Raw genomic sequence first — 12,315 nt, 5'->3', positions numbered from 1 at the left:
CATTGAAAAATATAGCAAAACTATTGGTAATTCCCTTTTCTCCTACATATTTGACAAACATCCATAGTGACAAAGTAATAGAGAGAGAAATTTTTGACATAATCTCCAAAGATCACATGATTTGGTTAATTTGACCTTCATCACAGACAAAAATTGTTGCTACTAGTCAGAATAATATTGAGACTTAAAAGAAAGGGATGAAGGTCATGCAAGGAATACACACTCGGCTAAAGATGAAGGCATTGAGTTAGACAGCAGACAAGACCTAAGTGGAAACTGTATTTTTACATGTCTGGAAGGTTAGAAATAGATGTTTAAATTGGATTCAGAAAATAAACAAATAAAAATAAATAAATAAATAAACAAATAATAAATAAATAAATAATAATTATAAATAAGTAAGTAAATAAATAAATAATGAATGAATGAATGAATACATAAATACATAAATAAATAAATAAAATTGGATTCAGGAAGCCATGAGGGGCCAAGACAATGACAGGCAGAGAAAGGTTAGAGAAGCTGTGTTTGTGAAGGATTATACTCTTTTACTCTTTGGAGAATTTTGAAGTACATCAGGAAAACATGACACTGTTCCTGGAATAGGACTTATCAACTCTGTATGTTTTTAAATTTTAAGAGTACAAAGAAATGTTCTTTGGCCTTAAAAATAACTAATCCAATGTGTAAGATTTCTTTCAATAAGAAACATGAATTTCCAATCTCTAGTTTAAAAGAAGGTTTGCAATGCAAATATTCCTTAAAAATAAAACATGATGCAGAGTCACCTTAAGACATATATGACTACAGCTGAGTTCTATTAGGAAGGTTGACTCGATGGGAGTGGGAGGAACATGGCAGCAGTGCATGGGAGACATTAGAAGTAAGAGAGAGAGCTTTGACCATTCGTTGTGACTACAGCTGAGTTCTATTAGGAAGGTTGACTCGATGGGAGTGGGAGGAACATGGCAGCAATGCATGGGAGACATTAGAAGTAAGAGAGAGAGCTTTGACCATTCGTTGAGTGTCACTACATGGGGTGTCATTATCACACCTAATATATAGCTGGTAAAATGGAGGCTTCTAAATCTCAGTAGACAATTGGCAAACAAACTGGCAAGTGGTGAATTTGTGATCCCAACTCTGTCTGACACCAGAGTCCGTATTCTTGAACCACACGAAAAGTCCTGAGGTAGAGGCTTGAGCTATACTTACTTCATAACATTCCTGCTTTCCTTTTCCACTCTACACCCGAATGCATCTCTTAATTTGTTAGAAGTTATTAGCATCACTGTGTGAGATATGGTCACACAGCACACAAATAAAGCTCACTGAAAGGGAATTTTAATGAGACAAATATCTATAAGACAAACAGTCCAACCAGACCACTGACATGCCACCATGAATTAGAATGCAGCATTTTTATTGCAAAATTCCACATGTTAGGCAATTCCCTTTGTGAAAAGGTTTTCAAATACATAGACAGGGAGAAGCTTCTAACTAAGATTTAGTTTATATATATATTCATATTGCCAATATTTATACACACATTGAAAAGCTAGCATTTTTAGTGTCCCCATCATAGAACACATTTCAGGCTGACAATAATAACATTTCTCACCATTGATATTTGCCAACATCTCTCCCAAAGAGTCAATATTGAACATTTTGATGGTTCAAAACAAACAAAAATATTCATTCTATTTACATTTGTTTGAGGTTATATAATAGAGCACTGATATAGCAAAGGTTTGTAAAATTGGCAGCTAAATGTGATTCAAGATTCATCCAGATGAGACTTGAGAATGACTTCACATGGTTTTATGTTAACAAAGCCTCTCTCTGTTCTATTCTTTTTAGATCATCTATATAGTTATACTAGCTATGACTGAATTCTAGCTTAGAACAATGATTGCCATAAAGAACTGACAAAGGGTGCTATCTTAGAAAAATAAGGATTCAGGATGAGTACATGAAGATGAGGCTCGACTCATCATTTGATATCTGGGGCAACCACTTCATTTGATTACAGTCCAGTCTAATGAGGCCACAGTCATAGGCTCAACTTCCACCTAAGTCATTAATCTGCTTTTAATCTAATCAGTACATTTTTTTTCTTCATAGAGCATAGAATATACATTCTTAATACCAGTCATGTATGATTCTTGCTCATGCCTGTCATAAGTTCACAAGCGCAATTGTGGATGGGTCAGGACTGACTCATCCCCAACCTGCAAAAATAACACAGAAGCTCTAATTATACTGCAGTAGAGTCATTTCTGTATACAAACACAGGACAAAAATATTGTTTTAAAAGTAGCATGGACTTGCCTAGCATAAATTTTTGAAGATGAACATAAATAGCCAAAGTTCTTTGGATCCTTTTGGTTGTTTGTTTCTACAAGATCAAATATCACTTAGCAATGCCTATGTGAAAAAATAAATCACTGGTTCCAGGCCAGCACAGAGAGATTTACCAGAAGCATCTGAGGGCAATTCATTTCAAACCATATTTATTGAGCACCAACTATGTGCCAGGCACTATGCAAGGTACTGAGGACCCAAAGAAGAAATGACAAGGATTCTGCCCACAAGGCACTCACAATCACTAGAAGCAGATCTTGAGATGGAAAATAAGTTCTTTTATAATCTATCATCCTAAAAGGAAGAAAGAATAGCAGCAAGCACATACAATTACTTTATACTGTAGTTATGAAATTGGACATATTTAGAGGTGGCATATGTTGATTATTCAGTTTATATTTTAAACAAAGTGTTGTAATGTGTCATACAAGGAAAAACATAAACTGTTTGAATCTTCATGCTTGAGGGAGAAGGCAATGAAAATTCCTCCCTCAAATTCCAAACCCAATCCTTATAATTACATTCATGATTCTTTTATAGCCCAAAGTCACAAAATAAAAGACAATAGTTTATGATAACTTCAATCCATTTATTTTGGCTCTAGAGAGATGCATGCATTAAACTTGAAGCATTCTACGATACTGAGATATTTACATCATTGTACACGTGATGTGGAGGGAATTTTCTTCCTATCTTGGAAAAAAAGGCATAATCGATTTCTAGTCTAGACTTTTATACTTAAAGTGAGTTGTGATTCTTCTCAAATGAGGGCAGTATTCTATTGGGATCAAATTTATTACAACATGACTCCAAGTGAACATAGGGTACAGTTTTGGACCTTTTGTATCTAATTGCATTGTGAATCAAGTAAGGATACCACCACTGTAAATAGCATGGGCTTTCACTCTTTCAGTTTCTGTAGCTGAAAAATGCCTTGTTTAAGTTGTGATTCTTCTCAAATGAGGGCAGTATTCTATTGGGATCAAATTTATTACAACATGACCCCAAGTGAACATAGGGTACAGTTTTGGACCTTTTGTATCTAATTGCCTTGTGAATCAAGTAAGGATACCACCACTGTAAATACCATGGGCTTTCACTCTTTCAGTTTCTGTAGCTGAAAAATGCCTTGTTTAGTTTCAATGTTGTTACTGTAATTGTACTTTGCCTTGCAGGTTCGAAACACAGCAAACAGTTCAGTTCAAATTACACTAACCAAAGGAGAGTTGGACACAAACAATATGACATTATACGATTTACCAGATTTGAACGTAGAAACAAATTCAGATCATTATCGACGACATAGGGGGTTAATTAAATGAACTTAGAAAGGATGTCTTCTCTCCATGAGATTCAGTGAATAAAACCCTTATCAACAAAACCCATACCTCTTCACAGATAAAGGTAGGAGACCCAATAAACCAGATTGAACAAGCAGAAGGCAGTGGGGAAGAAGATCCGAGCATATGAGTCCATTTTGGCAATACGGATATGTATTCTCCCATGTCTCCAAGCCCCTGTTCGGCAGTCTTCAAAACAGCAGAAAAAACTGGCGCAGTCTTTGCCGTCCAGACACTCATAACCGTATTCTTCATCTCTCTCTTGGAGGTGTGTAGCATTGTTCATTTGAATGGTTGCTGATCTTGGGCGGATATCAATGGTAGGGGCCTGAGATAAGGGTAGGGAAGAAGAAGGATCAGAGTTAGTTAAACTTGAGAAATCCTAGACTATTTCTCCACAATGTCACCAATGTGATGATAAATCTGAAAATGGGTACTCAGGAAATTGCTATGACATCGTGATCTACAATGGTAAAATTGAACTTAGAAAGATAGCACATTTGCAGATTTCAAATTTTGAGCTTAAGCAGTGCAGCTGAAAATAATATCATCAAGCTAATAGCTATAGCAAGAAGATTGAACACCAAAAGAACTCAAAGTTTAAAGATTTAAATAAAACTACATGGAATCTTATTCTATTAACTATTAGATGTAAAGTTGTTAAATGAAGGCATTTAATGGTGCTGCATGTGAGTGGAACAAAGAAATAAAAATGCTTCAATTCTGAAATCAAATAGTGTTTCATGCTTACTATAGGCAAATAGGAAACCCCATTGCACTGGGCAAATGTATTAAATGCTGTTAATAGAGAATGTTAAAATATATATAAATAAAGAAGTTTCCTGATTTTATACCAAAGGTATGGGTTATATGTTAAGGGAATATGGTTCTTTGTCTAACATTCCCCATCTAGAGCTTAAGAATGTTAGCAGTGTTTACCTACATGTGAATGAAAATTCAGAAAAGAATGTTACTACAGGCCAAACTATTCTTAGCATTTGAGAAGAAACTAGTAACAATTAACTGCATGCTAATCTAATCATTGCTGTCAGATGATTATAAAATTACTATAAAATTATGATTATTATTTATGTTAATTTGGATGAGTTAGTTTAAAAATAACACAATATGAACACAAATCCTAGTGTCTCTGAATCAGCTATCAGAATTGAATAGAAATCTCACTGCAATATTTCACGATAGAGCCAGCAGGCTTTGTGATCACTCTAGAAGGAAGAAATGGATATTTTAACCTAAAGCCTTTTAGAGAGAATATTGTTCTTATAGAACTTACAGGTAGAGTTCAGACAAACAGAAATTAATAAGATTACCCAAAATTTTTTTAAAATCCCATTTTTGAATTAGAATTTACAGAGTAAAAATTTAATTTTAAAATATATATAATTTATAGTATATTTTATATATGGTAGGTATAGCCAATGAAATTGGACCCCATTGTCATCTGAGAAGAGAGGTAAATTTTGGCTTTGATGTTTAAAAAAGCCTTCTTTATCTATGGTATCCAATAGGGCTTATAGCTTTTGAGCTGGTTGTAAGGTCAAAACCTTCATGAAATAGTGTACAGTTGGTGAATCAACTCTAGAAATCTATAGAACTTTCTCCACCTTGAAAGTGTTACTTCTAGTAGAATGCTTAAATGTCTACATAAAAAATAAAATAAAATAAAACACCATGTAAGCATTAATAGTTAATTTCAGCAGTTGCATGCAGTGAATTTCCATTCCAAAAACATTATACCTTGAAGGAAAACATCCGAAGAAGCTAAGAGAGAAAAAAAAAGAAAAAATTAAAAATACATTTTGAAAACATAGCAAGTGAAATGAACTGAAATTATAAACACAGAAGGAGGGTCTAAGTTTGGGATAAAGTATATGCTTAAAGTTAGAAAATGGAATTTTTTTATTTCTAGTCAAATCTTTAATAAATTGATCTATAATTAACTGACTGCAGAAGCCAATGCTGTTCAATTGTAAGGAAGATTCCTGTTGCTTGGTTCCCCTGTATAAAAATACTGTGATTTTATTCAAAGAGACCTTAACAGGTGAGACTTGACACGTGAGCCAAGGGGTATATTAAATGGGAAAATGAAATTCCAGCTTCTCTTTCACAGTTTAGGCTCTTGCTAGTTCTTAATTGGCTTAAAAAGGGAAATGCATAAAATTCTCAGGTAATTTAATTTTCAGTTTCTTTAATCCCCTTTGTCCTCTGTTTTCTTTTCTTCTTCTGTCATTTCCATGACCCTGGATTAAGGAATCCAACTGTTTCTATCTCTGTGACCAAATCCACTCTGCAATGACGTAGCTGATAGAGAGGATCAAAGCACTTTTTCCAAAGTACTCATCAGAACTTGTTTGAAAGCCAGTCCTCACATCCTTGTTACAGCCTGCAGGTAATACTTAGGGGTGTCAATAGAACCATCTTCTTGGGGGAGAGTGAAATGGAAGAGAAGGAGGGGCGACAATCAAAAAACAGCACAACAAGGAAAATAAAATAAGGATAGAGAAAATGGAAAGGCAGAGAGAAGCAAAACAGGGAAGGCAAGGACTGCATAAAGCATAGTGGGTATCTGGGAAATTAAAGATAAGCATTTATTTTCTATTAATCATCAAGAATAACAAGGCTTCTTTCTTTACCTGTCACAAAGTCTTATCTTCAAATAAACATGTGTCACTTGTAGATTTTCACTGGAGTTCCTAGAGATGCATCAGGATTCAACCTAGAAACAGCTAAATTCCCTCCTTATAATTCAGCCCCCAATGTACATGGGTCAGATAGCTAGCCACTGTCATGGTCTTCACGGCCCTTAGAGCAGAAAACCAAGAAAGGCTGTAAGTCCAGGAAGGTAAGGTGACTCCTCTTGCCCTTGGAAGGGAATGGACCTTAACTTTTATGAGAATGCAAGAAAAAATTAAAAATACATTTTGAAAACATAGCAAGTGAAATGAACTGAAATTATAAACACAGAAGGAGGGTCTAAGTTTGGGATAAAGTATATGCTTAAAGTTAGAAAATGGAATTTTTTAATTTCTAGTCAAATCTTTAATAAATTGATCTATAATTAACTGACTGCAAAAGCCAATGCTGTTCAATTGTAAGGAAGATTCCTGTTGCTTGGTTCCCCTGTATAAAAATACTGTGATTTTATTCAAGGAGACCTTAACAGGTGAGACTTGACACGTGAGCCAAGGGGTATATTAAATGGGAAAATGAANGAGACCTTAACAGGTGAGACTTGACACGTGAGCCAAGGGGTATATTAAATGGGAAAATGAAATTCCAGCTTCTCTTTCACAGTTTAGGCTCTTGCTAGTTCTTAATTGGCTTAAAAAGGGAAATGCATAAAATTCTCAGGTAATTTAATTTTCAGTTTCTTTAATCCCCTTTGTCCTCTGTTTTCTTTTCTTCTTCTGTCATTTCCATGACCCTGGATTAAGGAATCCAACTGTTTCTATCTCTGTGACCAAATCCACTCTGCAATGACGTAGCTGATAGAGAGGATCAAAGCACTTTTTCCAAAGTACTCATCAGAACTTGTTTGAAAGCCAGTCCTCACATCCTTGTTACAGCTTGCAGGTAATACTTAGGGGTGTCAATAGAACCATCTTCTTGGGGGAGAGTGAAATGGAAGAGAAGGAGGGGCGACAATCAAAAAACAGCACAACAAGGAAAATAAAATAAGGATAGAGAAAATGGAAAGGCAGAGAGAAGCAAAACAGGGAAGGCAAGGACTGCATAAAGCATAGTGGGTATCTGGGAAATTAAAGATAAGCATTTATTTTCTATTAATCATCAAGAATAACAAGGCTTCTTTCTTTACCTGTCACAAAGTCTTATCTTCAAATAAACATGTGTCACTTGTAGATTTTCACTGGAGTTCCTAGAGATGCATCAGGATTCAACCTAGAAACAGCTAAATTCCCTCCTTATAATTCAGCCCCCAATGTACATGGGTCAGATAGCTAGCCACTGTCATGGTCTTCACGGCCCTTAGAGCAGAAAACCAAGAAAGGCTGTAAGTCCAGGAAGGTAAGGTGACTCCTCTTGCCCTTGGAAGGGAATGGACCTTAACTTTTATGAGAATGCCTATAAGCCAGACACTGTATTTAAGTGGGTAAAAGGGTAGCTACGTGCTCTCCTCAACACTCACAATAAAAGACAACTGCTTTAGGCATTTTATTTGTGCTTCATCCTCTCTACTTAAAGTTTAGTTGCAAGCAGAAGTCATCCTACCTGTTTCCAAATCATGCAGACACTGAAATCAATCCAGGTTGGTAACTACAAATCATCAGTATCAACCATCATCACCAACTACTAATGGTAAGAACTTTCATGTCTAGGGTTATACATAATTTTCTTTTTTATTGCTGCTGTTGTTGGGTTTTTTTGTTTGATTTCTTTTGTTTTTACCCTCATTGTCACATTTATTACTCACAGCAACCCCATAAGATGAGTGTTTTTAGCAATACTCATTTTACATATGAGAAAACAAAGACACAGGGAGACTGAGAAACTTGCCCAAACAATAGGTAAGCCATGTGCTTTAAAAACAAAAAGGTGCATTTTAAATATGAAATCAATAGAAATCCTCTGGTGGCAGCACACACACACACACACACACACACACACACACACACACACACTAAATTAATTGCAAAAGTGGTGATCCTTGGAACTTCAAGAACATTGTGGCTTCCTAGTGGAATGCCTGGATAAAAAATTTAATTTAAAACATCAGTAATTTAAAAATAATATAGTAAGGGAGCAGAAAGATAAAAATCAATAAAACCTAGTATTACAGCAATTAGAAAATGGACACATTTCTTAGCAATGTTTTAATCCCCATGAACTAAAGACAGCAGGTAATCATGATAGCATAAGGAGTCTGACTTAGAGAATCAGGTCTCTCTCAAGTAACTAATGACCATATATGGATTTTTATAGCTTGGCCAAACTCACACATTCTATTTTCATCATAGATCCCAAAGTGCTGAGTGTTAGCCTGCTAACCAAACCAAATCAAACCAAACCAGTGGTTTTTCTGCATAAAAATCTCAGTGGTCACAATGAGAAATGATACATACAGGGTTTTTCTTTTTCTTGTCTTTGTCCTTGCTTGGTTTCCGGTTGCTGACAAAATAATGCAGGGTACCATACTCCACCAAAGCAGAGAAGACAAAGATGAAACAAACAGACACAAAGAGATCCATCGCTGTGACATAGGAGACCTTGGGGAGTGACTTCCGGGCAATGGTGCTGAGAGTGGTCATTGTCAGGACAGTGGTGATACCTAAAGAGAGGTACAATGAAACGGATCAGGGGATTGCATCAGCAAGCTGGATAACTGAGTCACTACTGAGACTACACTCGTTTTTGACTTCTGATAAGCAGCCCCAGTAATGGGATAGGAAGCGTAATTGGAATTAATTCACTCTGTCCACTAATACTTATTGCCTATCTACTATGCCTCAGTCACTGGGACAAGCACTGAATATTTACTGGGGTATATAATAGACTTGGCCCCAGCCTTCAGATTTTAGTGAGAGAGACACACTATGAATTAAGTAAGCAAAGAAAAGTATAATTTCAGATTATGGTAAGTGCCATGGAGAATAGCAGGGATGATGAGAACCTAGATAGATGGAATGCTCAGGAAAGACCTCTCTGAGGACTTCAAATGGAAGACAAGCTTAAAATATGAGAAGAAACCGACACTGTGAGTAATAATAAATAAATGGAGGGTTCTGAGAAAGGCCAACCTTATCTGATTTCGAATTTCTGGAATGCTTGGTACCTGGGAGTTTCGGAGGATTACGGTGAAATAGAAATTACATCACAGAGCATGTGCAGAGGAGTTTGCATTTTATTCTGAGTGCAAGGAGGAATCATTCAAAGGTGTTAAACTGAGGAGGTGGGTTGTGTGTGTCATGATCTGATTGATCCCACAGTTGAGCTGCACTGGAACTCAATATTTGTTGAATGAATATGTGAAACAATGAATCAATGAAGAGTGTATACATGAAAGATCAACCTACATCTGAGAGTAGCAATCCATATTTATGACTTGTGCAAGATAGTTTTAATTGCAAATAACAGAAGATAACATTTATTGATCTTTTCCTTTGACCAGGTACTGTATCAAGCATTTTATGTATTATTCCACAAAATCCTCGCAATGATTCTGTGATGTAAGCACTGTTATCTTCTTCTTCTTCTTCTTTTTTTTTTTTTTTTTTACAGGTAAACAATTGAGCCCAAGAAGAACAAAAACTTGTCCAAGCTATAAGTGGAAGAGATGAGATACAAACCTAGGCAGCCTGACTTCAAATGCTATGCTCTGAACCACAGTTTTATTTCCATGAATATATAGAAATATATGAATAATATTCAGTAAGAAGCACTAAACAGTTGGGAGCTATTGCAGATTCCTGAATGGGGAGGTGATATGGATTTAGGGGTCTTCTATGCTGTCATGTTCAAGTTGCTCATCTACAAACTGGTGGTAGTAACGGTGGTGGAAAAACCTCATAAGGCTCTTGCAAAGATTAAAACAATGTGCATAGGGTGCCACTACCTAATGAAGTCTCAGTGAGTGCTACATATTTGTATCATTTATTTTAGAGAGGAAAGATCTACTGCTTAAGCTAAAAAACTTTAATTCGGTTGTCTATGTATTAATTCATGTAGAAGTTATTGATTGTACCTAATTACAGTTGATATTTTTGTGGAGAACTTACAAAAATTAAGTTGGCACCTAGTCCTTCAATTTATAATCAAGCCTCAAGCCACATTTGTCCCATGACAAGTGAAAATATCAGTATTTATGGTAGATACAATAGATGAGTTCATTTAAGAAAATCTGGCATGAAGTTGAACACTAATCTAGCAAATTGGGAAGATGTTGTTTAGGCTACATGGAAGTTCATCACAGCCATGTAGAAGTGGATTCTTGAAAAACTGCTTCATGATGTTTTCAAGGTTCTGCATGGAGCCACAGGGAAAAGAACTGCTATGTCATCAAGAACAAGGACTACAGAAGTGGTAGTTTGAACTGGTTCATCAACCAACTATAGGATAGCTTGATGTGGTCTTTAAATCCAGTTTTGCTAAGCAAAGAAATTAGACTTCTTTTACCCAGGGTGGATGAAAAATATATCTGTAGCTTTTACCAGTTCCTCCAGTCTTGGCATAAAATAAGCTCTTCAAGAATGTTATCTCACCTCAGATTACTTGGGTGAAAAATACCAATCAGTATTTTCATTGTTTTATCCATTGTCACTACCCCATGAGTAAACCTCACTAGCTACCAAACTGTATACTGAACTACATTCAAGTGTTATAAGCTCCAAAATGACTGCTCCCCATGATCTAGAGGTCTGTCCTCAGGAAACAGCCAGTCTCTGAGCCATGTGGGTATATTTATCTCACTCATCAAACAACTTGGCTCTAATCTGTGGAAATAAGCTTAACGTCTGCAGGTGTTTAAGGTCATCTCAGTTAACTCTAAATTGTAAACACTGGAAAAGATAATAGGACTCAATAGAATCTAGAGCTATGTTCTAAAACACGATCACACATTAGGATCACCTGGGGATTTTTTTTTTTTTTAAATCCGGACACCCATGGCATGCTCTAGAAAAATTAAACAAACATCTCTTGGGGTCAGACTAAGGCATCTGTACTTTTAAAAGTTCCCCAGTGATTTAAAAGTGCTATTAAATTTAAGAATACTGTTCTAGAGTAGTGAGTGACACAGCAAAGTTAAAATAGAAACTGGCTCAGCTTATCTTCTCACTTTTATCCACAACTGGCCCTCTTCAGGGCCTCACACTCAGCCGAGGTGCAGATCGACTACCTACTAGCTGAGTGACCTTGAGTAAGCCATTTAACCTTCTAACACTTTTGTTCTCTTAGCTCTAAATAATGTGATAATGCTTTGTATGATCATTACAAAAACTTCTATGTGCAGTCGTAGAAAAGCAGAAAAAGCACAGGGACCAGGTGGAACAGGCCTGACTTATAAATAATCAACAAATAGGAGTACCTACCTGCTATTTGCTCAGGGGCCTCTCCCTTATTCCTCAACTCATGTATCTTGACCCCTTCTCCCACCATGGTCGTTTGCCAATGAACACTCATTTAATGAGTGGTTGAAATGAGCTACTCAAGTGGTCATAATTTTGCTTAAAATATTTTTGGGAAGAGGATAGCTTGGGATATATCAATGTATTTTTTCCATCCACTCCTAAGTGCATACATTAATTGAATAATCGTTGAGGCATCTGCTATGTGCCAGGTACTGTACTGGGAATGAAAAGACATTTACATTCTGACATGAAAGACAGACATACAAGCATGTGACACAATACATTATACTCAAGTGCCAAGTAATAGACCTAAAGTAATAGGCTCAATGTATTTTAGGTGTGTTTCAGCATTAGCATTAGATAAGATATTTTAATTGTTGAATAAGACTTGAAACACAAAGTACTGCATATAACAGAAAAAACCAAAATAACTTCATTTTGAAACAGATGGGAAACTAAATTAGGTTTGGAAGAGGACAGATATGCAAATCATGTCTTTTTTTTTT

General features: G+C 35.9%; 1 protein-coding gene across 2 annotated transcripts in view; it reads right to left on the bottom strand.

Annotated features, from left to right (window-relative positions):
- Window positions 1-3,317: 3,317 nt before the first annotated feature.
- Window positions 3,318-12,315, bottom strand: part of LOC103606095 (gamma-aminobutyric acid receptor subunit gamma-2) — an 11,201-nt gene continuing 2,203 nt past the window's right edge. The window contains exons 3-5 of one of the 2 annotated variants that reach the window (XM_008590690.1): window positions 8,807-9,012; window positions 5,463-5,486; window positions 3,327-4,032 (exon numbers count right to left, since the gene is read on the bottom strand). In XM_008590690.1, the coding sequence (XP_008588912.1) occupies window positions 3,757-4,032; window positions 5,463-5,486; window positions 8,807-9,012 (506 nt within the window). In that variant the 3' untranslated portion in view covers window positions 3,327-3,756. Of the gene's footprint in view, window positions 4,033-5,462; window positions 5,487-8,806; window positions 9,013-12,315 lie in introns of both variants that reach the window. The other variant, XM_008590691.1, reaches the window with a different exon arrangement.

This window comes from Galeopterus variegatus, unplaced genomic scaffold, assembly GCF_000696425.1.
Source record: "Galeopterus variegatus unplaced genomic scaffold, G_variegatus-3.0.2 Scaffold6285, whole genome shotgun sequence".
NCBI classification, from domain to species: Eukaryota; Metazoa; Chordata; class Mammalia; order Dermoptera; family Cynocephalidae; genus Galeopterus; species Galeopterus variegatus.
This window is presented reverse-complemented; position numbering and strand designations above follow the sequence as displayed.